Genomic DNA, 22,740 nt, shown 5'->3' with positions numbered 1-22,740 from the left:
GATTAGTTTTCTCTGACTTATGAGTTATCATTATTTCAAATGACTTCATGACAATATTTTCAAATCTAGGAGCTGTTCTTCTAGCTTTTCTTAATAGCAGAATAGTTTGTTACTCTTGCACAACACAGAGAAAGCTAAACCTTCCTTGAAGGGAGCTTAATTTTCAGCTCCTGTGTTGCCATGGATAGCAAAATGGCCACAGGGATGCTTTGTCCCTGAGACACTTTAAGATATGCCCCCAAAACACAGAATAGCTGAAACCTAATTATAACCTTGTGCCCAAGGCACACTAAGAAGAGCCCTTCTCCTCGAATGTCTGTTCTACAATTGGATAGTGATCATGGTTAGGCAAATGGGATACATTCAGCAGATAATATCTTATCAGGGAGTAGTTCATAACACAGTAAAAACTCATGAGGCAGAGGGAAAACTCTTAAGGGAAGACCTTACAACAACTGATTCCTTCAGTATACATTCCAGAATGGTCTTGTTATGTACATTAATGGTGGAATTCAGTGGCATAAACATTTGGGTCAACCTGCCTTTGTTGAATTTAACTGTTCACACAAGTAGTTCTCACACTTAAGTGCACAAAAATTGCCAGTAGAACTTGCTAAAATCAGAATCCTGGCCCCACACCCAGAAAATCTGATTCAATAGATCAGTGGTTGGACGTAGCCATGTACTTTTTTTTTCTGAGACACAGTCTCACTCTGTGTCCAGGATAGAGTGCTGTGGCATCAGCCTAGCTCACTGCAACCTTCAACTTCTGGGCTCAAGGGATCCTTCTGCCTCAGCCTCCTGAGTAGCTGGGACTCTAGCTGCATGCCACCATATTCAGCTAATTTTTTTCACTTTTTTATAGAGACAGGGTCTTGCTATGTTGCCGAGCCTGGTCTCGAACTCTTGGCCTCAAGCGATCCTCCTGTCTTGGCCTCCCAAAGTACTGGGATTACAGGTGTGAGCCACTGTACACAGCCACCATGTACATTTTAACAGGCCTTGACAGCAATACAAATGCAGGGGTTCATGGACCACACTAGAAAACCATGGATAAGGTATTTTCTTGTGAGAAAATGTACTATGTGACCCTGGTGAAAAAGTTATAAAGCAAGATGATCCTTTTGTGGGTCCTTAAGTAAATCTACCTGGAAAATTAAGGGGCTGAACACTGAATTACTACATGATGCAGCAGTTCCACTCCTAGGTACATAACCAAAGGAACTGAAAGCAGGGACAGAAACAGAAACACAGCAGCCTTATTCACAATAGCCAAAAGGTGGAAACAATCCAAATATCCAACAACTGATGAATGGGTTTTGTGAAATGTGGTATCTCCATACAACAGAATATTTGTTCAGTCACAAAAATGAAGTACTGACACATGCTAAAACACGCAGATAAACTGTGAAAACACTTTGCTCAGTGACATAAGCCAGACACAAAAGGACAAATATTGTATGAATATTTGTATCTATTCTAGGAGGTGCCTAGAATAGGCAAATTTATGGCGACAGGAAGTAGATTAGAGGTCACCAGGGGCCAGGAAGCAGGAAATGGGGAGCTATGACTTAATGAGTACGGGGTTTCTGTTTGGAGTGATGACTTGAAAATAGACAGTGGTGAGGGCCACACAACATCATGAATGTACTTAATGCCATGGAATTCTACTCTTAAAAATAGTTAAAATGACAAATTTTGTGTTAGATACACTTTACCACAACTTAAAAAAATTATACTGTAATATGCGAAAAAGCCGTCGAATTGTACACTCGAAATGGATGAATTGTACAGTATGTGAATTATATATAAAGCTGTTTAAAAACTGTAAGGGCTGAAACTAGGTAATCTCAAAAGTCCCTTTCACTCTTCTTCATATCTACGAGTGTGTCACTCCGGTTGGCATTTTGCTGTTAGTCATTCAGAAAAGAACTATTTTCTTTGAAATGAAAGGGGCTGTGCCTTCCGTGAGAAATTAACCAGCTTCGGCGTGGCTGTCGGGGCTTGCCTTTCCTGGGTGGGAAGAGGAGGAAGAATATCAACCTGTCAGTGTGACCAGGGCAGGAATTCAGAGTCAGTACAGGAAGTCTTTACAGCATAGATGTGTGGTATGTAAATATATATCTTGCAACATAATTACGCTCCCATCCCTTAACCATGGCTCTGTCCTCAAATGACTTCTCTTGCTGTTGTGCCTCTTTCTCGGAGATCTCAGCCACTTGCAAGACTTCAGCCATCTGCTCCCACACCGGGTGAATGACTCCTGAGCCTCCGTCTCTGCTTTCGCCCCACGTCAGTCCCTCTGAGTCCCCCTCCTCCAATTCACTGCCTTCTTTCCAAGCCCACATCCCTGCTTTAGTAATCCTTAAAATCACTTGCCTGGTTCCCTGGTAAAAAGGTTACTTGTTTCCATGATTGTTCTCAATAGTCACTGCCTCTTCCAGGTCAGAGACCCCAGAGTCCCCCCCTAACCTCGGGGGATATGTTCCAAGCCCCCCAGTGGATGCCTGAGACCGTGGATAGTACTGAACCCTGTATATATTAGTTTTTTCCTATACATGCATACCTGTGATAGAGATTAATGTATAAATTAGGTGCAGTTTGTAAGAGATTAGCAACAATAACTAATAACAGAATAATTATAACAACATGCCAGTATCACTATCTTGTGCTTTGGAACCATTATTAAGTCAAATAACGGTTACCTGAACACAAGCACTGCAATACCATGACAGTTGCTCGATGACAGGGAAGGCTACTAAGTGACTTGGGGGTGGGTAGTGTATACAGCATGAATATGCTGAACAAAGGGATGATTCAGGTCCTAGGCGGGACAGTGCAGAATGGTGCGAGATTTTATCACAATACTCAGATTAGCATGGCAAGCAATTTAAAACTTATGAATTATTTATTTCTGGAATTTTCTATTTAATATTTTCAGACTGCAGTTGACCTCAGGTAACTGAAACTGAGAGGGGTCTTAATCATCATTGCACGTCTAGCACCGGCACAGTGCTGGACGCTTAGCAAATGCTCCATCATCACTCACTGAGTCCATAAAACCTACCCTACGGTCCTGAGCGCTAGTCCCATGTTCCAAATGCCTGTGTGATGGTTTATCTACTCAATAAGCAACTGATGAGCGACCACTGCGTTTCAGGCTCTGTGCTGGACGTAGAAAAGGGAAGACTCATAGTTTAATTGGGGAAATAGACACACAAGCAATTATTAATACATAATGTAGTATAATAAATGTAACTTGCTCAGGGGGCAAAAAACAACTAAATAACTCAAAAGAGAAGAGGCAACTCCCTTTATCTCCCCACACTTTGTAAGTTCTTGGAGGACAGGAATAATTTTTTTGTAATCTTTTAATTCCCCTTTCAGCAACCCTAAAGCAATGCTTGCATATTATAAGAGTTTAATAAATATCTGCTAAATAATGAACATATGAATAAATAAAGGAGGCCGATTGTAACATCTGGCAGCAAGTGTATCTATGTACACCTTTAGGCACTTGTGAGCTCTGAGCAGTATTTATCTCAAACTCATGAGGTACATGTGAGTCTTTTCCTCGTTATCTCAATTTAGATCCACTTTACAGGTATGGCAGCAAATGCAATTATGATGATATGCTAGATTCTCCCTTTCCCTTCCATATGCTTTTTCAGTTCAGCAAATTAAAGAGCTCCATACTCAACACGCTGTCCTAAGCTTCACATAGCAAAACGGGAGACTGCCCTGGCTGGAGCTGGGGCTTCGCTCTCTGGCCCACTCAATGGCCCACACACCTTCTGCAAGCAGGGACTGCCTCCGATTGTCGAAAGAGGCAGCCAGAGAAAAGTCCTAGCATTGATCCTTGAGCCGCTCACCCTCAGGCCAAGTCTTCCTGCTTGGGTTAGGAAATATTTTAATCTTATTTCTATTGCCTTTTAAAAAAAAATCCTCAGAAATTCCCAGGTATGCTGTTCAAATTCATTTAGTTTCTGAGAGCTTCCAGGGGATTGGAACCAGAAACCAGGGCAAAAACATGCTGTTACTCCAGGGTAATCGCTCCAAGGCGGCTCCGGTCCTGATCACCTCGGAGGATGTCAGGGTCCAGCGACCTAAAGGAGAATGCTTTGTAAACTGTAAAGCACTCTACGGATGTCAGTTACGATGACTGTAATCATGATTGTCCACCATAATTAATCACGCTGGGTTCTATTTTGCCATATTCTCCCACAGGCCGTAGCTCTTACTGACCTGAGTGTTGATACGGACTCTCTGGCTCCAAAGGACTTCCCGGGGAGTGGGTGTAGCTGGCCGTGCACGGGGACTGCGAGAAGGCGTGGCTGGGCGAGGGAGGGAGCGCAGAGCACGGGGGCTGCTGGAAGGAGTCGGGATAGGTGGCATTGTGTGGCATGAGTGGCTCGCTGTGCAGGGAGGCGCTGCGGAACTTGGCCAGGAGGCTGAGCTGGGGGTTATATTCGCTGTGTCTTGGCACGAGCACAGGAGGCAGCACTAGGATCAGAAGGGCAGGAAAGAGTTAGAATCGGACATTGCTCATCAGGACAGAATGCAGTGCACATTTGCTTTTTTTGTCTGCCCATTTTTTGATGATAAAAGTGTTTTTCCTTTGAGAACTCTCCCTCCACTACTTTTTGTGCTCATCGTGAAACTGTCCATTAAGGTCCCCTCTCTACCCATGATGTGAGCGTGTGGGTCAAGGTAAACCCACAGTCTTTGTCCTTGTACCTGAATCATAAGCAGAATGTCACAATTCATGAAAACGTGTAGAGGAGGATCCTTCTAATGTCAGCACTCTAAAGAGACTGCCTATTCATTCCTACCTTGGAAATGACCAGAGCTGTCCTAATACTTCGCCTGCTAGAAACCTGATTGTTTACTTTTTCCTTTAATTCTGCCAATAAAGTCTTTTTCTGGTTGCGGTTGTTGTTTAGGTAAAATTGGTTTCTATTGCTTGCAGTGAAACGTGATGCCCAGAATATTTTTCCTTCTAAGACCATGTTGAATTATTTAGACGACCTGCCTCAACTTCAGGCTCAGCAGTGCTGCTGAAATAAAATACATTCTATTTGTCCTTACTGGAAAGATTTAAAGGTGACTGACTAAAAGTTATTATGTTAAATATAAATGGTGAATAATTAAAGTGAGTAAGTTAAAGCAACTATAAGGAAATCTGTAAATTAAGTTTGTTCATTTTAGCATATTTCTTCTGAGTTCCTCTCTTTAAAAATAATGTGAGTGTTCCTGATTTTGATTCTATACAAAATTTAGGAATGGACTGATATTCTCAAAGGCAAGCTTTGCCTCAGCACTCATAGCTCCTATCAACTCCTAAGGGGTTGCAATGCCTGGCATAAAGGGGGTACTCCATAAATGTTGTCAAAGTGCCACCTGTGACCAACCTAAGTTCCAGACAGAAGCAGAGAAGACAAAGGGAGAAGTAATCAAAGAAATAACAGAAGAAAACTTTTGAGAGCTAAAAAAAAGTATCTATGTCTTCACACAAAAAAGAGCCATAGAGTATCCAGAGCCCAATTAAGGAAAAAAGATCCAGACCTAGTCATTCTGTCTTAAATTTAAACATCAAGGGGTAAATGGAATATTCTAAAAGCTCCAAGAGGATCACCTCAAAGTCAACTACAAAGAAATGAGAATCAACCTACTTCAACTTTCTGCCACAACACTGGCTGCTAGAGGACAATGGACCAATGCCCTTCTGAGGGCAAATAATTCCTACCCCCAAATTCCACAACAGAAACCAGTAGAATAACCAAAAATTAATATAAACTATGAACTAAAATATAGATATCAAGGATTGAGAAGAGGAAGGAAGGAAGAAGATAATATAAATGAGCTAAATCCTCATTCTTTATGTTAGAGAGTCAATGAAATCATCTAAAGGTGATAAATTTGGAAACAGATGTATAATCGTATCATCTAGAATTACCTCCCTAGTTTTTAGTAATGATGGAGAGATATACCAAAGACCTAAGCAAGAAATGGTTAAAAGATGTTGTTTCTGGGGATGGACAGGATGGCTCTTATTTTTATCACACTTCAGATTTGTCACCATAAGCAAATATCATATTAACAAAAAAACTTTCATAAAAAGTAAATGTTCAAAAACTTCTCTAAAAAAATTAAATCTTTAAAAAAAGTCAATGTTTTGGAATGAACAGACAAGAACAATAGTAATAACAGTAATATTCACCACAAAGTCTGCCGTTCGCCTTTTGCCGTTATACGTTTATTTCTTTCTTAAGAAGCAATAATTTTCAGTTCTATAGACAGAAAATAACTCAAAAGGGTAAATGAAAGGTTTTAAACTAAAACCACTACAGGTGAGAGTGGCAGAGAAACAAACAATTGCTTCCCCCTTTACAAGCTAGTGTTTGCATACAGATACTGCCTTATGACACTGGAGAACAAGCATTTAACATCAGCACGCAAAAGTGACACGGGTGATAAACCCCTGAATTTCCTTCAATCTATTTAGTGACTATGCAGGAATACAAAGACGACTTGCCTCATAAACAGTTGGAAGGGAGGGGTTGACACAGGTGATGACATACAGCTTCTTTTTTCAATGACACTTCTTCATCACAAAGTTAAGAATGTTCAAATAAACACTCATTTTCTTTGATGAAGAAGAATTTGAATAATCTCTGTTACTGCAGTTTTAATGTAAGATATTTACAATGCACTCCTAGCATGGATAAACATAGTATGTCACCCCCTTCGGAATCTAGAGACTTCTATTTCTTCATGGCCTGCAGATCCGAGGCACCAAGAGAAAAGAAAGGATGTATTTTCCTTTATCATAGCAAATATCTTGACAGTATGTTTTTACCATCTTGGTAAAACCAAAAGCAGTGAATGTTTGCAAAGAAAATTGATAATATCACCCTGGTCCGTTATTTAGCCTGACTGGCTCAGTTACTTAGATTTGCACTGATCATATTTTTAAATACGTTCACTCAAAACACAGCTATTCCTAATTACCTAATTCCATTTCCGCATCTCAACTACTGCTTGCAAATATGACACAGTGAGCTTACAGACATCTGTTTCTATTTTATGCCACCTTTTAAATACCATGCTATCTTTAAATCTCAGTGCTACACAGGGAGATACAGGGAACATAGGGGTGCAAAGCAGAGCTGAAAAAAAACTTTTTTCTTTTTCAAAAGTCATGTGATTTTGATATAGTATGAATATTTCATGTGAGGGAGAAATTACACTCCTGAAACAACCTCCCATCATCATGCACTGTGAAAACACTTGTTTTCCAGTAGGTCTGTGCTAGGCAAAGTGTAGTCTGATGACCGGACACACTTCACCAACTGCTGGGTACCAATCCATGAAGAGACGAGTGCTGAGACAGTTTTAATAGCAATTTGACAGTTGCTATTTTATATCTGTTGAAATAAATAATTTTTAAAATTGGGCTTGTATTTTATAAGCCTTTTTAAAAATTTCATGTACCTAGTAATTCATTTGTATTATAAAAGTATGGATTTGAAGGACTGGAAATTTAAAAAACAAAAACTAGTCCCTCACCACAGATAGCTTGAGAAGCGCTGAAATTGATTATTTAAGTGAACTTATGAATGAAAAGAAAATTCAAATGCAGCCTTCAAAGTACCTAAAATGGATAGCCAAAAAATAAGAGATTTCAAAGGCAAAATTTAAGCTTTAACATTAGGAACTCAGCCAACTTCTAACCTTAACATTTTTGTTAGTCTCATGATATTTACTTTGAACATGGCTAGATAGCTAGACATAAAATTCACTTTTTCTATTAAAAAAATCACAGGAGTAAAAAAAAAACCTGTGTAGCTTAAATATTACCTTAAATTAATATAATCTTTATCCCTCTTTCACTCTGAAAATTCAAACCTAAAATACAATAACATGAAATCTATCTACTACATGTAAAACATTCACATTATCATTCCTAAAAGGAACTTACATAATGTGAAAAACTAAAATATTGAATAGTTCTTTAAAATTAGGTTTTTGAATATTCAAAAGGAAAACCATATACATTTTACAAGATACTTCTTACAAGTCGTTACATTTTAAAACTAAATCATTCAGGAAAAGAGAAGTGATTTCTTAATGAACATTTTTCCATTTGGGTGTATTTTGGATGCTTGATATAATTCAAATCTTAGGAGACATAAAAATAAATCAAGTCATTTTTGTCATAAACAAACATTGTTGACTTTTTTTTTTTTAAGTATGTAAACAGAGTCCAAACACAGCAGGACAGAAGGGAAGACCTCCATGATTCAGGGAAAACGAGTTCAGATTTGCCAAGAGCGTGGGACCTTCTAATCACCTTCTCACACAGGGTGCCAATCCCTGCATGAGGTGGCCACGAGAAGCATCCAAACACAGGCAGATGACTTCTGTGATGACCATTTTACAACACGAGGGCAAGTTTGGGGAGCCTGAAAGGTCACCTAGTTAAGACTAATTTAAGCTAGGCATGAATCACTTATTCAATATTGCTTTAAGGTTAGCTGAACTCTTGAGCCTTCCTTCTTACACAAGGCCATCTCTTAATAGGACATGGGCAATTTCCCTGAGTTAACGTGTCAGCCCTTTGGTTTCCTGGAATGAGGCAGGTGGCCAATCCAAAGGAAAAAGCCTCAGTGAAGTCTGTATTCCTGCCTGGAATGCCACAGAAACACTCAATCAAGAGAATCACAGTAAAACCCTGTCACAGCCAGTGTGAAGGAATGAAGAAAAACACCAGACTTCTCCAGAAAGGGGGGGTGGAATATATATGTGTACACACACATACTGTAGTGGGAAGTTTTAAAACAGTACTTCCCTATACAGTCATGCACCCTCTAATGGCATTTTTGTCAACAAAGGACCACATAGATGACGGTGGTCCTGAGAGATCACAATACTGTATTTTTACTGTACCTGTTCTGTTTAGATACACAAATGCTCCCTATGGTGTTACAAGTGCCTACAGCATTCAGCACAGTCACGTGCTGTACAGGTTTGTGGTCTAGCAGCAACTGGGCACCCCACGCAGCCTAGGCGCGCTGTAGGCAGTACCGTCAGGTGTGTGTAAGTACACACAACGTTCACACAGGGACGAAACCACGTAAGGACGCGTTTCTCAGAAACTTTCCCTGTCATTAAGTGAAGCATGACTGCATTTCAAACCATATTTAAAAACTGTCTGGAATAACTTCAAGCAACAATTTCACTGGCTGTTTTCAGACCTAAGTATGAGCCACCTTCCACTTACCTGATCGTGGGCAAAGCGGCAGCCGAAAAGCCTTCTGTAGCTTAGTTTAGTACAGCTCAGTTTGGTGGAGTCGGGGGGAGAGGAGGATGCTCCTATCTCAAAGCTAATCAGTATCCAGGCCATTTTGAAACCTATCAGGGCCCCAAGAACTGGGAGAACATGTTGATTCATCATCTGGATACATCAAAATAAAACCGCATTTTCCCAAATCACACAAAGGTTACATGTACATTGAAAGAAAATATCTTCTTTCTAGATATTTTCGGACTACAAAATTTTTGCTTAGTTCCTCCAAACCGAACCTCCCTCTCTTCTGTTTCCCTCCCTCTCCCTCGGCCGAGGGTCGAGGTCCTTGTTAGCGGGGGCTCCACCGCTCTCGGCCGTTCTCGGTCAGCGGGGCGCACGGCGCGGCGGGGCCAACCCACCTGGCGTCTCCACGCGGCGGTAGTGGTACGGGTTGATGCACACCTCCTTCTGCTTGGAGCCGAAGGGGAACTCGCAGCACTCGAGCGGCTTCAACTCGTGGTGGGACTGCAGATCCGGCCACCGCCACACGCGGCAGTAGATGACGTGCGGCAGCCCCTTGCGGTGCGACACCTGCAGCCGCCCGTCCAGGGAGCGCGGGATGGTGACGCACTTGCTGGGCTGCCCCGGGCAGCTGAGCGCCCTCTCCAGCTCGTCCATGGCGCCCTTCTTCTTCTTCAGCTTCTTCACCAGGGAGTCCACCGCCTTCTCCGCCCACTTTTCCTCCTCATCTCCCTGTTTCCAGCCGAGCAGCCGCTTCACCGCGGGGCTGGTGAAGGAGAAGAGCGAGCCGAGGGGGGTGGTGGAGTGCATAGGCGGGACGGTCACGGCCCGGCCGAGCCGCCCTCCCGGCAGGTCATAGGGACCGACCCGCCCTTCCTTCGGGAAGCGGTCGGGATCGATTCGGGTTGGGACTGGCTTTCTCCTAAGCCCTGGGAAGCGACGGCCGACTCTGGAAAACAAGACAAGACTCCAATTAGCTTCATCAGAGCCATGCTCAGAAAAGGTTTACGTTGGACAGAAGGGAGAAAACATTCTTCAGATGTTTTCACTTGAGAACTCTCAGTCATCTTTGACTCGGCCCTCTCCTTTATTCCCTATAGCCAGGTCTTGGTCGTCCTGCCTTCAAAATGTCTCTTCGGGGTTTGTCCCTTTCTCTCTGCGCCAACAGGAGACCCGGCTCACCACGCCGCGCACCTAGATGGCTGCAAAAACCTCGGAAGCACCGTCTCTCCTTCTCTCTTCCAGTTCTAACCCACTTACTCCCAGACAGCTCATATCGAGTCATTCTCCTGTTTAAAACATTATGGTGGCTCCTTGGTTTCCCAAGTGTAAACTTCTCTGCCTGGGTTTCCAAGGCCTTACAATCTTCTCTAAACCTGAGTATGTGCTTTCTCTCTCAATTTTAGTTTGCATGAGTAATCCACCTTCATTGTAGAAAATTTATACAAATGAAAAGAAAGAAGTCAGGATCACTAATAATCTCACTATTCAGGGATAGCCACTTTTTTTTTTTTTTTTTGGCACAGAGTTTCGCTGTGTTGCCCTGGCTAGAGTGAGTGCCGTGGCGTCAGCCTAGCTCACAGCAACCTCAAACTCCTGGGCTCAAGCAATCCTTCTGCCCCTGCCTTCTGAGTAGCTGGGACTACAGGCATGCGCCACCATGCCTGGCTAATTTTTTCTATATATATTTTTAGTTGTCCAGATAATTTCTTTCTATTTTTTAGTATAGACGGGGTCTCGCTCAGGGTGGTCTCGAACTCCTGACCTCGAGTGATCCACCTGCCTCGGCCTCCCAGAGTGCTAGGATTACAGGCGTGAGCCACCACGCCCGGCCAGGGATAGCCACTTTTAACGTATATTCTTCCAAATTACTTTATAGGACACTGGTCCTCAAAGTGTGTCCCAAGGCTCCCCGGGAGTCCCTGCGACCTTTTCAGGGGGCTTTGAGGCCCCCTCTCTCCTAATTACATGTCTGTATGAACTAAAATCTCTTCATGTTCTTCAACCAAAACAACATATCACAGCAGACTGTATGCAGAAGCAGATAGGAAATTCAAGACGTCATTTATGAAACCAGACATTAAATAGATTTGCAAGGATATAAAACAATGACACTCTTCTCAATAATTTCTGAAAATGTAGTTTATTAAATAAAGATGTTTATGTTGATATATAATGGGTTTATTTTTAATGAATCAAATATTTTTATATTTCTGTTTTAATTCTTAAAATGATAAAAATTGATAGCTATAACCCACTTTAAGCAAAGCTGCTTTGGAGTTCTCAATAATTTTTAAAAGTGGAAAGGGGTCATAAGATCACAAAATTTAAGTACTGCTTTTCTAGACGTTACACATAGTTATGTACACAAATGCATACACAAAATAGGACAGCTATCACATTTGTTATTTTGCCTGAAAATCGGCTAACTTCTTCTATGCCCTCTCATCCAAAGGAGACATTCTTTCCCAGTTATTCAACAGTCCCATTTAAATTTCCTGAGGTGGAACTGTATTTCCTCTTCTGTTAAATACTTGGCTGAAACAAAACCTCCTCCTTCTTCCAGATTTAAGAAACCAGCTACCTCATTAATGTTTAAAGTGGCTGCTGGTAATATTTTGGAGCAAGCTGACTCATTTTAGGATCTTGGAATCAATCGAGCTCATAATCTCTAACAATTGCTTGTTTAATATGCATTAAGTGCAATTTTCTCCTTGGCTTCCCTGGAGGGCAGGCTGCACCTTTCTCAGTCCAATTCTATAAACTTCTTTTGAACAAAGATGCTGAATAAACCCCCTGCTATGGTGATCATTATCCGGCACCTCTTGTGAAGAGGACAGCAGCCTGGACACACAAAAACGGATGACATTTACTGAGGATAAAGCAACCCTTACATCACTTTCTTCCTCGCCTGGCCTTTATTCAGCATTGTGCAGAGGTAAACTACGATGAAAGGGAGAGCTGAGGGCTCCATAGCTGTTCTTTTTCACTTGGCAGTTTGACTTACGCTCAGTTTTATTTGGAAAGGTTGATTTTGTGGCTTAACAATCATGAATTTATACAGTATAGTTAAGTCACTGTGTTCGAGTTCTGTTTACTTAATCTAGACAGGCTGCCTTAAAGCAATGGTTGAAGAAGGTTATGAGCTTTACAGAAAAGTAGCATGACACAGAATAACCTGCACCCCAAAAGAGCTCTGAATTCTGCTTAGTTTCACGTGGGATTTGTTATTAGTAAATTGCGCCATAACTCTTTAACCATAGGTCAGTGGTAGAGAAAAGCTTTTTATGAAAATGTTCAGCAGAAGTTAAACTAAATATACCTTTTTAAAAACTTTTGCTCCATGAAAACAAATAACAGTTCCCCAAGCCAGGTTTTGTTTCTGGTATTTTGTTAAACTGTGGGTTCCTATCTACTAAATGGCATATGAAATCAATTTATTGGAACAAAACAGCTTCTGTAAAAACAACCAAACAAGATAGACTATATTCAGGGCAGCTAACAAAGAAAGAATAAATATAACAACAATAATTTCATTAAAGATTTTTATTCAGACAAACGTGTTCTCTGTGTATTTGTGTGTGTGTGTGTGTGTGTGTGTGTGTGTGTGTGTGTGTGTGTGGTGTGTCCAGGGTCACAATGCAAAATTTGTTATTGTTATTGTGGATTAAAATTTTAAAAATCTGAAAAGCACTACTCCTAAATCATACATTTTTTCAAACAGTGTCGGCCTGAGGTTAACCTTGATGAGTGGCTTTCAGGGGCCACCATCAGTCCTCATCCCTCAGGGAAATCCCAACTAGCCATGAATCTAGGGTCTGAAAAATCTGGACTCTCTGCAGTCTGATCTCACTGACGCATTTCAAACCATTAGAGTTGTCTTGTAGTGGCTTCAAAATTAGGATTTTATTGCTGTAAGACACAGCTCCTGTCCCATTGCATTAAGGGAGGCCCCGAAGAGTTAAATTTAGAATCTCAGAGTGTTAAACACCAAATTCATAACAGTGGCCTCTGGGTAGGGAAGGAAGAGAAGAAAAATATTAAAAAGTTAAGATTTAAGAAGCCTGACTGGTGGGTTCAAGAGTGTTCACAATATTATTTCCTATGCATGTTTGTATGTTTGATATATTTTTTAATAGAAAAAAGAATGAAACCTGGAATCTCACAAACACATAAGGTTCTGTCTTTGTTAATAGTTTATATTCGTCCAGGCAGTGCAGTTTACGGTTCATAAAGGTTATTCCATTCTCATTCCTATGATGTTTTAGCCACCAGTAGAACAAAGGGACCCCTTGTTTATCTCCAGCTGGTCATCACACTGACACCAACAGTGCAGGGCTGTTCAGTCGTGTCAACCTGGCTCAGAAAAGCTTTCCCCTGTCAGAGAATTTAGGTGCCCACAGACTCTGGATTCTAACCTACCATCACCTCCTGAAAGCGCCACCGCCCAGGTTCATCGGAATGATTAAAATGGAGCATCTCAGAGGGTCACTGAAAAAACAACTGTTGCAACAACAGGAGGAGGGGCAATTAATATTTCTTGTGGTTACTCCATTTCTTAAAAGTACAAGGAAGAAAAAAAAAATAAATCAGGCACCTTTTAAAGAGGAATGTATGTGAGGGATTTATCAACAGAAACGTAACCAGCTAATTTCTACAAAATGTAACAAGAGCTATAGAAGAGAGATGCAGGAGGTGATATATGAAGAAGAGTTCTTAGCCCAACCTGGGGGTGGGGGTGCAATTCTAGAAGGATTCCTGGCTTAGAGGATTACTGAGCTGCACTCAGGAGGATTTAAATCACAGTTAAAAAATAAAATAATGTGACAGATTAGGATAATTTTCTAAGCTTTGTGTGTGTGTGTGTGTGCATGTGTATGTGTGCAGTTATAGTCTCACTCTTGTAAGTGAAGTGTGTATCCCCGTCACAGATCAGCTGTGTGATCTTAGGCGAGCCATGTGGTCTTTCTGGACCCCCTTCTTTCCTCATCTGTAGATCAAGATGGGGCTCAGCCTCCTCCTAGGGTCTGTGTGGGCGATGGGTCTATGACTCCGTGATTCTTGACATGGGGTCGCATGACTCGCTCAGCTGCTTTGATGCTACGTGGCTGCCCCACGTAGTTAGAGGGTGAGACCTTCACTCCCGATGCTCTGCTGCACAGAGCAGGCCAAAATAACACCTTCTTTTCCATGGCTATCAAACTGACCCTTTTAATAACAAATGTCAGCTACCAACACAAAACCATTTCCACTTTGCTTTCCAGCTGTTTCATTCTAGTGTTATTCTAATTATTGCAAAGGCATAAAAGTAAAAACGTATACTGGACATTACTGCTTAATTCTAGTGTTATTCTAACTATTGCAAAGGAGTAAGAGTAAAAATGTAGAGTGGGAATTACTGTGTTTGAAACCATTTGTTAGTGCAGCATCAGGCGCTCAGAACCCCAGATCCCTACAAACACCTTCTGCCCGTTGCCAGAGCTTTCCTTCTTTGGGCAGAGAGAAAAAGGCACCATGACCATCCCCTCTCTGGCTCTCTTGTAGCCCACTTCACACAGTCACAGCACAAAAACAGTACTTCTTTCTTTTTCTGGCATCGAGTTTTACAATAAACCCCAACTGAGTGAGCAAAACAACTTCTCATTTTGAGTCTTTTAAATAAACAAGCCCGCTTAAAAGAAAAGTAGCGCTGACCACATGCACACACCATGATTTAAGTGTACATAATTCCACACTAAAAAACAATTTACCCAGCCAGATAAAAGTTTGGGAAATATGAGCTTTTTTATTTTTAAGTTGTCGGTTTAAATCCAACTCCAATTAGCAGTTACTGAAGATTATTTCCAGCCATTTGGCCTCCTTGGAAGATTCAATTGGTGATTCTAATCTTGGAGAAAATATATATATATATATATATATATATTTATATATATATTTTTAGAGACAGGGTCTCACTCCGTCTCCCAGGCTGGAGTGCAGTGGCACGATCATAGCTCACTGCAGGCTTGAACTCCTGGGCTCAAGTGATCCTCCTGCCTCAGCCTCCTGAGTCACTGGGATTATATGAGCCACTATACCTGGTGAAAATAAATTTTTTAAAAAATACTGTTTAATACGGAACATGCCTAAACATTGGGCACATGGAGCCTTTGAGCAATCCTTTCCAGTCGCTGCTTTGAGGTTAATGTGGCCAAGAAAATTCTCGATCACCTGCTGGTCTGCACAATGTAGTCAGCCCAGGGGTTAGGGAGCTGTCAGTTGTGCAAGGGCCCAATCCAGAAACTATCACCGTGACAGAACATCATGGTTTCCTTATTTGTGTGTGTGTTTTAATATTCCAACCTTATCAACTTTGACCTTCTAATCCATGACCAGCATTAAATATACCTTGGTATCCCCTATATAAAATAGTTTACTAACCAAATTTAGAATCTGAACACATTTCCTGAAGGAACATTATAACCCCCTCCAAGGAACAGACTCTTTTCTTGTCTTTTCTTGACTATTTTTACAGCACTTTTTATATACCAATAATTAATTCAGCAATAAAGTAAGTGTTTTTAAAGTAAAAGCAGGTCCGAAACAACATCTATCTAGAAAACAGTTGGCTGTTACCATCACCATTAGCATATATATATCATGTCTCGTTACTGTACACACTTGGGAAGAAACTGGGCTTAAAACACACACACACACACACACACACGTATATTTGATCCTCACTTAAACTAGCCTGCATCCCCACATGTTCCAAATGAGTAGCAATCATAAACTAGTATTGTAAGATATAACCACTTCATGCCTGTACCAGTTTAGAGTCATGCAGTTGGATAAACCTGGAAATGGAACCAAGATTTCACACTCTGGGAAAGAGGCTTTTCTAGCTGCATTTCAAGGTTTCCTGCAAATCTGTGAGGGGACAGTCCTAGTTCTCTGGTCTCCCCAATAGCAGCTTACGTCAGGGTGCAATACCTTCTGCCCACAGCGGCAAAGAAGACCACAGAGATGCAGCTGTTTATACTGCGAGCTCTATTCCAGGGGGCCATAGCGGGATTTCAGGGCATCTGTGCACTTCTGAATTGTCTACTTATTTTGGGTGATTGTGAAAATATAGAATTTTCTAGGCAACAGCCCAAAGGTATTTTTCTTCAAATTCCCAAAAGAGCCTGTGATCTCCAAAAGGTTAAAAAAAAACCCACTGAATTAGAAGAAAGAGGAAAAGGAGAAAGTAAGAGCAAGAAGAGCTAAAGGGACTGGCGAGAACAGCCGCCTGTTCTAAGTGACGAAGGCTAGAAAAGACTCAAGCGAATGGAGACAGTGAGCAGGCAGAGGTGAGAGGCTATGGCTAACATGTCCTGAGTATGTCACGGTAAGTGCTTTATGTGCATTTACTCACAGAATCACTGCCACAGCTGTGTGTGGTCACCCTGCTTTACATGTGGGGAAACTGAGGCACACAGAGATTAAGTAGCTTGCCCAAGGTCACATAGCTAGTAAGTGGGAGCGCCAGGATTCAGACCCTGGCAGTCTGGGTCCAGACCCACCCCTTAGCCACTGCACCATAATCCTGCTCACAAAGGAGACGGGAGGAAAGCAGGCACGGGTGTGTGTCCCCTGACAAGCCTAGACGGAGAGCAAAAGACCCCCTGACCCAAGGCTGGACCTGAGCTGTACTGCAGGGGAAGAGGATGGGGGAAGGGGCCTGGCTGGCAGGAAGGTGAGAGAGAAGCCCTCCAAGGTCTCCTCAATCCCCACAATGTTGTGGTTCTAAAGGGCATGGAGCACAACACAGGTATTGGCTGCATGTCCCAAAGGAAAGGACAAACCAGAGCCGAGCCATGTCCAACAGCCACCACTGGCTCGTTCACACGTGCCAGTGTGCCCACTATGAATGCCCACCCTGAGCCAGCCCTGCCGGGTGGGAGTCACCCTTACAGAGCTTAGAAACTTGTCTGGATATGAAACGAGTTAACACGAACAAGCCATGAAACACTGTGCAGGAAAGTAGCGTAACAGAGGGGCAGGGACCTGCCTGGACCTACTGGTGCCCATTCACTGAGGAGGGAACCGTGAGACCAAGAAGCCCTGACAAAAATGCCAAGAGGGGGCCCTGGGGCGGGGAGACTCCGGTGCCTCTGGGTACCTGAAGGAAAGCCTGCGGCCAAGGCAGAGTGCAAAAGGGAGGGGGTGGCTGGAGGTGAGCCAAGGGAAGGCTTTGAATGGGCTTCAAAAGTAAAAAATAGTTAAATGATCTGACTAATATTTTGAAATGATCACACTAGCTGCTTACGTGGAGAATGGATGGGACGGGACAGCAAGGAGCAGATAGGGGCAGGCCTGTCCCTCTGGTCACAGGAAGGGAAGGATGTTCCCGAGCAGCCTTTGAGGTGGCACTAAGGTCAGTGGGTTTGGGAGGAGCAGGGCTGAGAGGTTTGAGGATCAAGGAAAAGCTGGGAAGTAGGGGACCGTGGGGAAGCAGGAGTGTGGAGAAGACGAAAGGCAAACTCCAACAGGGGCCAGGCAGCCAGCAGGGCCGATAACAAAGCCAGCGTCAGGGCCCCACTCTGAGGAGCTTCAGAAAAGGTAGCTCTGCTCTCAGAAATCAAGGAGCACTGCAATTTTAGGTTGCTTAGTCTGAAACTAGAGTTGGTGCCGCTGGGCTCTTTTTCCCTTTTATGATATAGGAGGTGACCAGAGCTGGATAAAGAAGCAGAATGGGCCTGGGATATTAGCACTCTGGGTGGCTGAGGCAAGAGGATTGCTTGAGCTCAGGAGTTCAAGACCAGACTGAGCAAGAGCGAGACCCCATCTCTACTAAAAACAGAAAAATTAGCCGGGCATAGAGGCATGCACCTGTAGTCCCAGCTACTTGGAAGGTTGAGTGAGGAGGATCAATTGAGCCCAGGAGTTTGAGGTTGCAGTGAGCTATGATGATGCCACTGCACTTCACCCAGGGCAACACAGTGAGACTCTGTCTCAAAAAAAAAAAAAAAAGGCAGAATGGCTGGGCAGGTACCTGGGCACTTACCTATAAGAGTTGCAAAAATATCACTGCAATCAACTCTCAAATTATAAATTGGTCAAATTCCTACTAAAGCAGGCAGTGCCCTTGAGTGGGGAAAAAATAACACTCCTAAATACTTTTTGTGACGAGCATACCACTCAGCACTTAGAAGTGAGGAAGCCAGAAGAAATTCTGAAAAGGTAACACAGTGTATTCATGCCCTTTACAGAAAGAAGTGATTAACTCGATTGTCTTTTGAACCCTTTCAATATCATAGCTTAGAGCTGTTAGGAGCTGGGCTGCACTGCAGGAGGTGAGCAGCGGCTGGTGAGCAAACGAAGCTTCATCTGTATTTACAGCCCTGGCACCGCCTAAGCTTTGCCTCTTGTCAGATCAGCTGCAGCATTAGATTCTCATAGAAGTGGGAACCGTGCTGTAAACTGCATGCGAGAGACTTAGGTTGCTGGCTTCTTATGAGAGTCTAATGCCTGACGACCGGAGGTGGAGCTGAGGCAGTGATGCTAGCGCTGGAGAGTGGCTGCAAATACAGATTATCATTAGCAGAGAGATTTGAACAATAAATGTAATGCGCTTGAATTATCCTAAAACCAGCCCCCCACCCCTCCCCCCAGGTTCGTGGAAAAATTGTCTTCCGTGAACCTGGTCCCTGGTGCCAAAAAGGTTGGGGACCCCTGAGCTTAGAGGAAGGGACTGGAGATAAACACTTTTACATCCTTGGAAGGATGCATATGAAATTGATCACATTAGTTGCCTTTGGAAAGGGGAATGATGGCCCTAGAAGGAGAAGGGTGGAACGCATTGCACTTTGCAACTTGTATCAACTGAAAAATGCTTCCAGAGACACAAAAATCGCAATAGAAAACTGAGAAGAGGACTGCAGAAAAGTGGGAAATCATTTGCCCACTGTTTTCTCCAAGCATTGATTCTGCTTCAGAAGAAAAATCATAATTGAATTTCTTCTTGAATAAACTTTTTATTAACAAAAGATTGATTCCCCCCCCACCCTTCCTCAACACATTTTTAAGCAGTCCATATGATTTATCTCTCTGGGGTGCCCACATATCTTGGTCCATCCCTAGTTAAGACTACAGGAGGACGACATTTCCTGTATCCATGCAGAAAGGAGTGTCCTGTTTACTCTAAAATGTGTCTCCATGTTTCTTTCACATACAGATAAGTCTTGCATTTCTAGGTAGACAGTGGGTATCTTATGAACAGGGACAACCCACTCACCAGGAGCTCTTATTTGTCCTAAAACTTTAAGTAAATAGCCAGAACTCAGCAGAGAAACAAGATAACAGAATCAAAATTGTCTTTTAACCCAAACAGGGTTACAATAGAGTACCCTGTGTTAGAGAACATCCTTAATGTAGACCTCATCCTAACATGCTGTTTTATTTGTATTACTGTGCTTTGATGGAAATTTCATGTATACACAAATTTCCATCATCACATTACTGACAATGCAATTCTTCCTTTCTTTCCTCATATTTTTGTAACTCTTAATGTGTTTATAAAACATCCCACATTCTCAAGGAGAATAAGAATCAAAGCCAACTATTTCAGCGTGAGTGATTTATCAATTACAAATTGAAGATCCTTAGATATCTATTTTTACTGATGAGTTTATAAACTGGTGAATAACTGTTGGCCTTAAAATAAAACAAACTTTTTGTACCTTAGCAACTGCAAAAAGAATAAATTAGATCTTATGCAACAAAAGGTGTCCCCACTCCAGCAATTCTGACCCATGAAAATCTGGGTTTACCACAAATATAAACGTAGGAAAGATTATTTCTCTTACAAAATGAGTCATAATACATGTAAAAGTATGATTCAATTTACAAAAATCTGATTCACATACAGCTTTTTCAGGAATAAATATCTTTTCACTCAATAAATATTTACCAAGCTCATGCCGTGCTGCAGTTCTGAGTTAACTGCTAAACTTTACAAATTTTACTTCTAAAGGTATATATAATTCTTTGGTTTAAACAATCGAGACCATTTAGTAGAATTAAGAGATCTCATTTACATATCTACTTCCCAAATATAATTCTAACTATAAAAATGTATTGTGTCCATCTTATCATCTTAATGTTTTTTTAGGTGCGGAAGAATACCACTGTTAGCAAACTGCAGAACAAATCAAATTAGTTTTGGGGACACTTTATCTTATAAACTCTTTGCCCATCAAAACACCAAACATCCTCAAAACTTTAAGAATTTTATAACCGGTCCAGCTTTTTTGTAAACAATACAGTATTATTTTACTGCTGTAGTCAACGAATCACTTTTTAAAAGTGTTCCCAGCATGTCTCTCAGAAAACAGATAAGCTGTATTATTTACAATATCAGATGATATCCATGTAGACTAGCTTAGCTCAAATTTGGAAAAGGGGTATTTATAAAAAAAAACCCAAACAAACAGGTGTTTAAAATTGGTTTTATAGGTAACTAGGCATACTCAACTTTCTTCTCACTGTTGTAAAGCCACCTTGGGACAGCTTGGATGCCAATTTTTAACCATGATGAGTGTTTAGGAACAAGAGAAATGAGCTTCCCTTCAAAACACACACACACACACACACACACACACACACACACACTTACTTTGGTCCTCTGAGATACACAAACCTTGAGAAGAATGAATGGCCATTTTGCCCAGCACTATCAAAAACATTTTACTATCTTTCCTTGTGCTTAGGAATAGAAGTTATTTCTGAACCCCCCTTTAAAATCTCTTCTGGGAAGCCGTCCTGAAGTACTTCTCAACACTCTCATTCATTCTGTGATTCAGCCAGCAAGCATTTATTGAGGCTCTACCCTGTGTTGGGTTCTGTGCCACGAGCAATAGTTTCCCAGACTCGAACTCATCATTACTTAAGGAATAAAAAGAATTCTACGTCAGGACACAGTGCCATTAACCGCCTTCAAATATTTAGAGTCTTAAAATGTAATAAAAGATATTAGTGGGGGTGTTATTTCTGGCCTTACTAAATGGTTTGCTGGGGGAGGCAGTGCTATGTTGCTTTGTTTTATTTTGTTTTTATTTTTATTTATTTTTTAATTTTTTCCCAGACACTTCTAACATCATATATTTTTATTTTAAACATAGGTGGCAACAGAATGATTTTGTTGTAGAGAGTCTAAACCTCTGGGCCAGCCCAGAAGCAATGTAATTTCTTCATTTTGCCAGGCCCGGCGAGCACCATGGTCTGTAACTGGCACTCGCAGGACAGCTTCCCTGGTTCCTTGGGACAGAGCTGGATAGACTAGGGCATAAGCTGAGCTGCTCCAACTTGCTATGTTTTCTCTAGGTGGAACTCTCTGAAAATGCAGGTAAGGTGTGGCTGAAGGGATGACACCAATTAGAGTCCTAGTATTCCTGCCCTGCACATTCATCTACTCTTTCCATTTGGCATCTGTTAATTGCTACATTCCCACCGCACAAACAAGCACTTCTTTAGACCCGAGGTTTGGATTCTTACTGTTGGGAAAGAATTCCAGAAATTAAAAACAAAACAAAATAAAAAACTGAATCTGTACTGGAGTAAGATCGAGCTCATCCACTGTAATGAGCTCTGTACCTTCTCAAGCCAGAAAGACACACAGAAAATGACAAAGGGTGAGACCACGTTGGAAATATTTTTATCAACAATGAATGAGGATGGTGTTGTTGAAATATACGTAAAATGGCATGACTGGGTGACCAGGCTTGATGTACCAACTGACTCAAGAGATTAAACTGGAGCCACACAGTCAGACAGTCGTAAGGAAAGTGCCTTACAAAGTCATGGTTGATCACCCATTAACCAGGAGGATATCCATGAATAATGAAGTCGATCATCGTACAGAGCAGAAATCCTTCCTATGCAGATTTAGTCACTGAGTCTAGATGGACAAGTAGATTCCTATGTGCTAAGGAGTCATGAAACACAGCAAGAGCCAAGACGGGATACACCAGCATACAGGAATACTACCCTAGCCAGTGTCAAGAAAATATCCGAAAGACACTCTCAACGTTAAAAATGATGAGAAAGTCCACAAACAAAGTTCTTCCCATGAAGCCTTAGATTAAAAAGGCCACATTTTGACACAATCAGCCAAAACTTTCCATCAAACGGCCTGCTTGTATAAATTTAACCAATCCTTTGAGCTTTAAAATCGACATCACCAACTGTCCATAAAAATTCCAGTCTTTTGAGAATGCAATGTGTCAGACTCCATCAGGAACAACAGAGCTGTTTTCTTAGTAGGTTTAAGTTTTACTTAGTTGATAATTTCTCAGTGATGCTTAACTTTAAAATAATCCAGCACGAAGCCATAACTGAGGCAGATGAATAGTTGTACCCTTGAGCAGCAAAGCAAAGAGAGTAATAAGCAAGAAGTACTTTCAAGCAAA

At 41.7% G+C, this 22,740-nt stretch overlaps 1 protein-coding gene across 5 annotated transcripts in view; it reads right to left on the bottom strand.

Moving 5' to 3' along the window:
- The window catches only part of SMAD9 (SMAD family member 9), a 67,587-nt gene that overhangs the window by 15,375 nt on the left and 29,472 nt on the right, over positions 1-22,740 (bottom strand). For 4 of the 5 annotated variants that reach the window (XM_045567026.1, XM_045567025.1, XM_045567028.1 and 1 more), the window contains exons 2-3: positions 9,709-10,259; positions 4,246-4,503 (exon numbers count right to left, since the gene is read on the bottom strand). In XM_045567026.1, coding sequence (XP_045422982.1) covers positions 4,246-4,503; positions 9,709-10,120 — 670 coding nt within the window. In that variant the 5' untranslated portion in view covers positions 10,121-10,259. The remainder of the gene's footprint in view (positions 1-4,245; positions 4,504-9,708; positions 10,260-22,740) is intronic. The other variant, XM_045567030.1, reaches the window with a different exon arrangement.

Source organism: Lemur catta, chromosome 13 (assembly GCF_020740605.2).
Source record: "Lemur catta isolate mLemCat1 chromosome 13, mLemCat1.pri, whole genome shotgun sequence".
In the NCBI taxonomy this organism is placed as follows: Eukaryota; Metazoa; Chordata; class Mammalia; order Primates; family Lemuridae; genus Lemur; species Lemur catta.
Note: the sequence above shows the minus strand (reverse complement) of the source record. Positions and strands in the feature narration are given on the sequence as shown.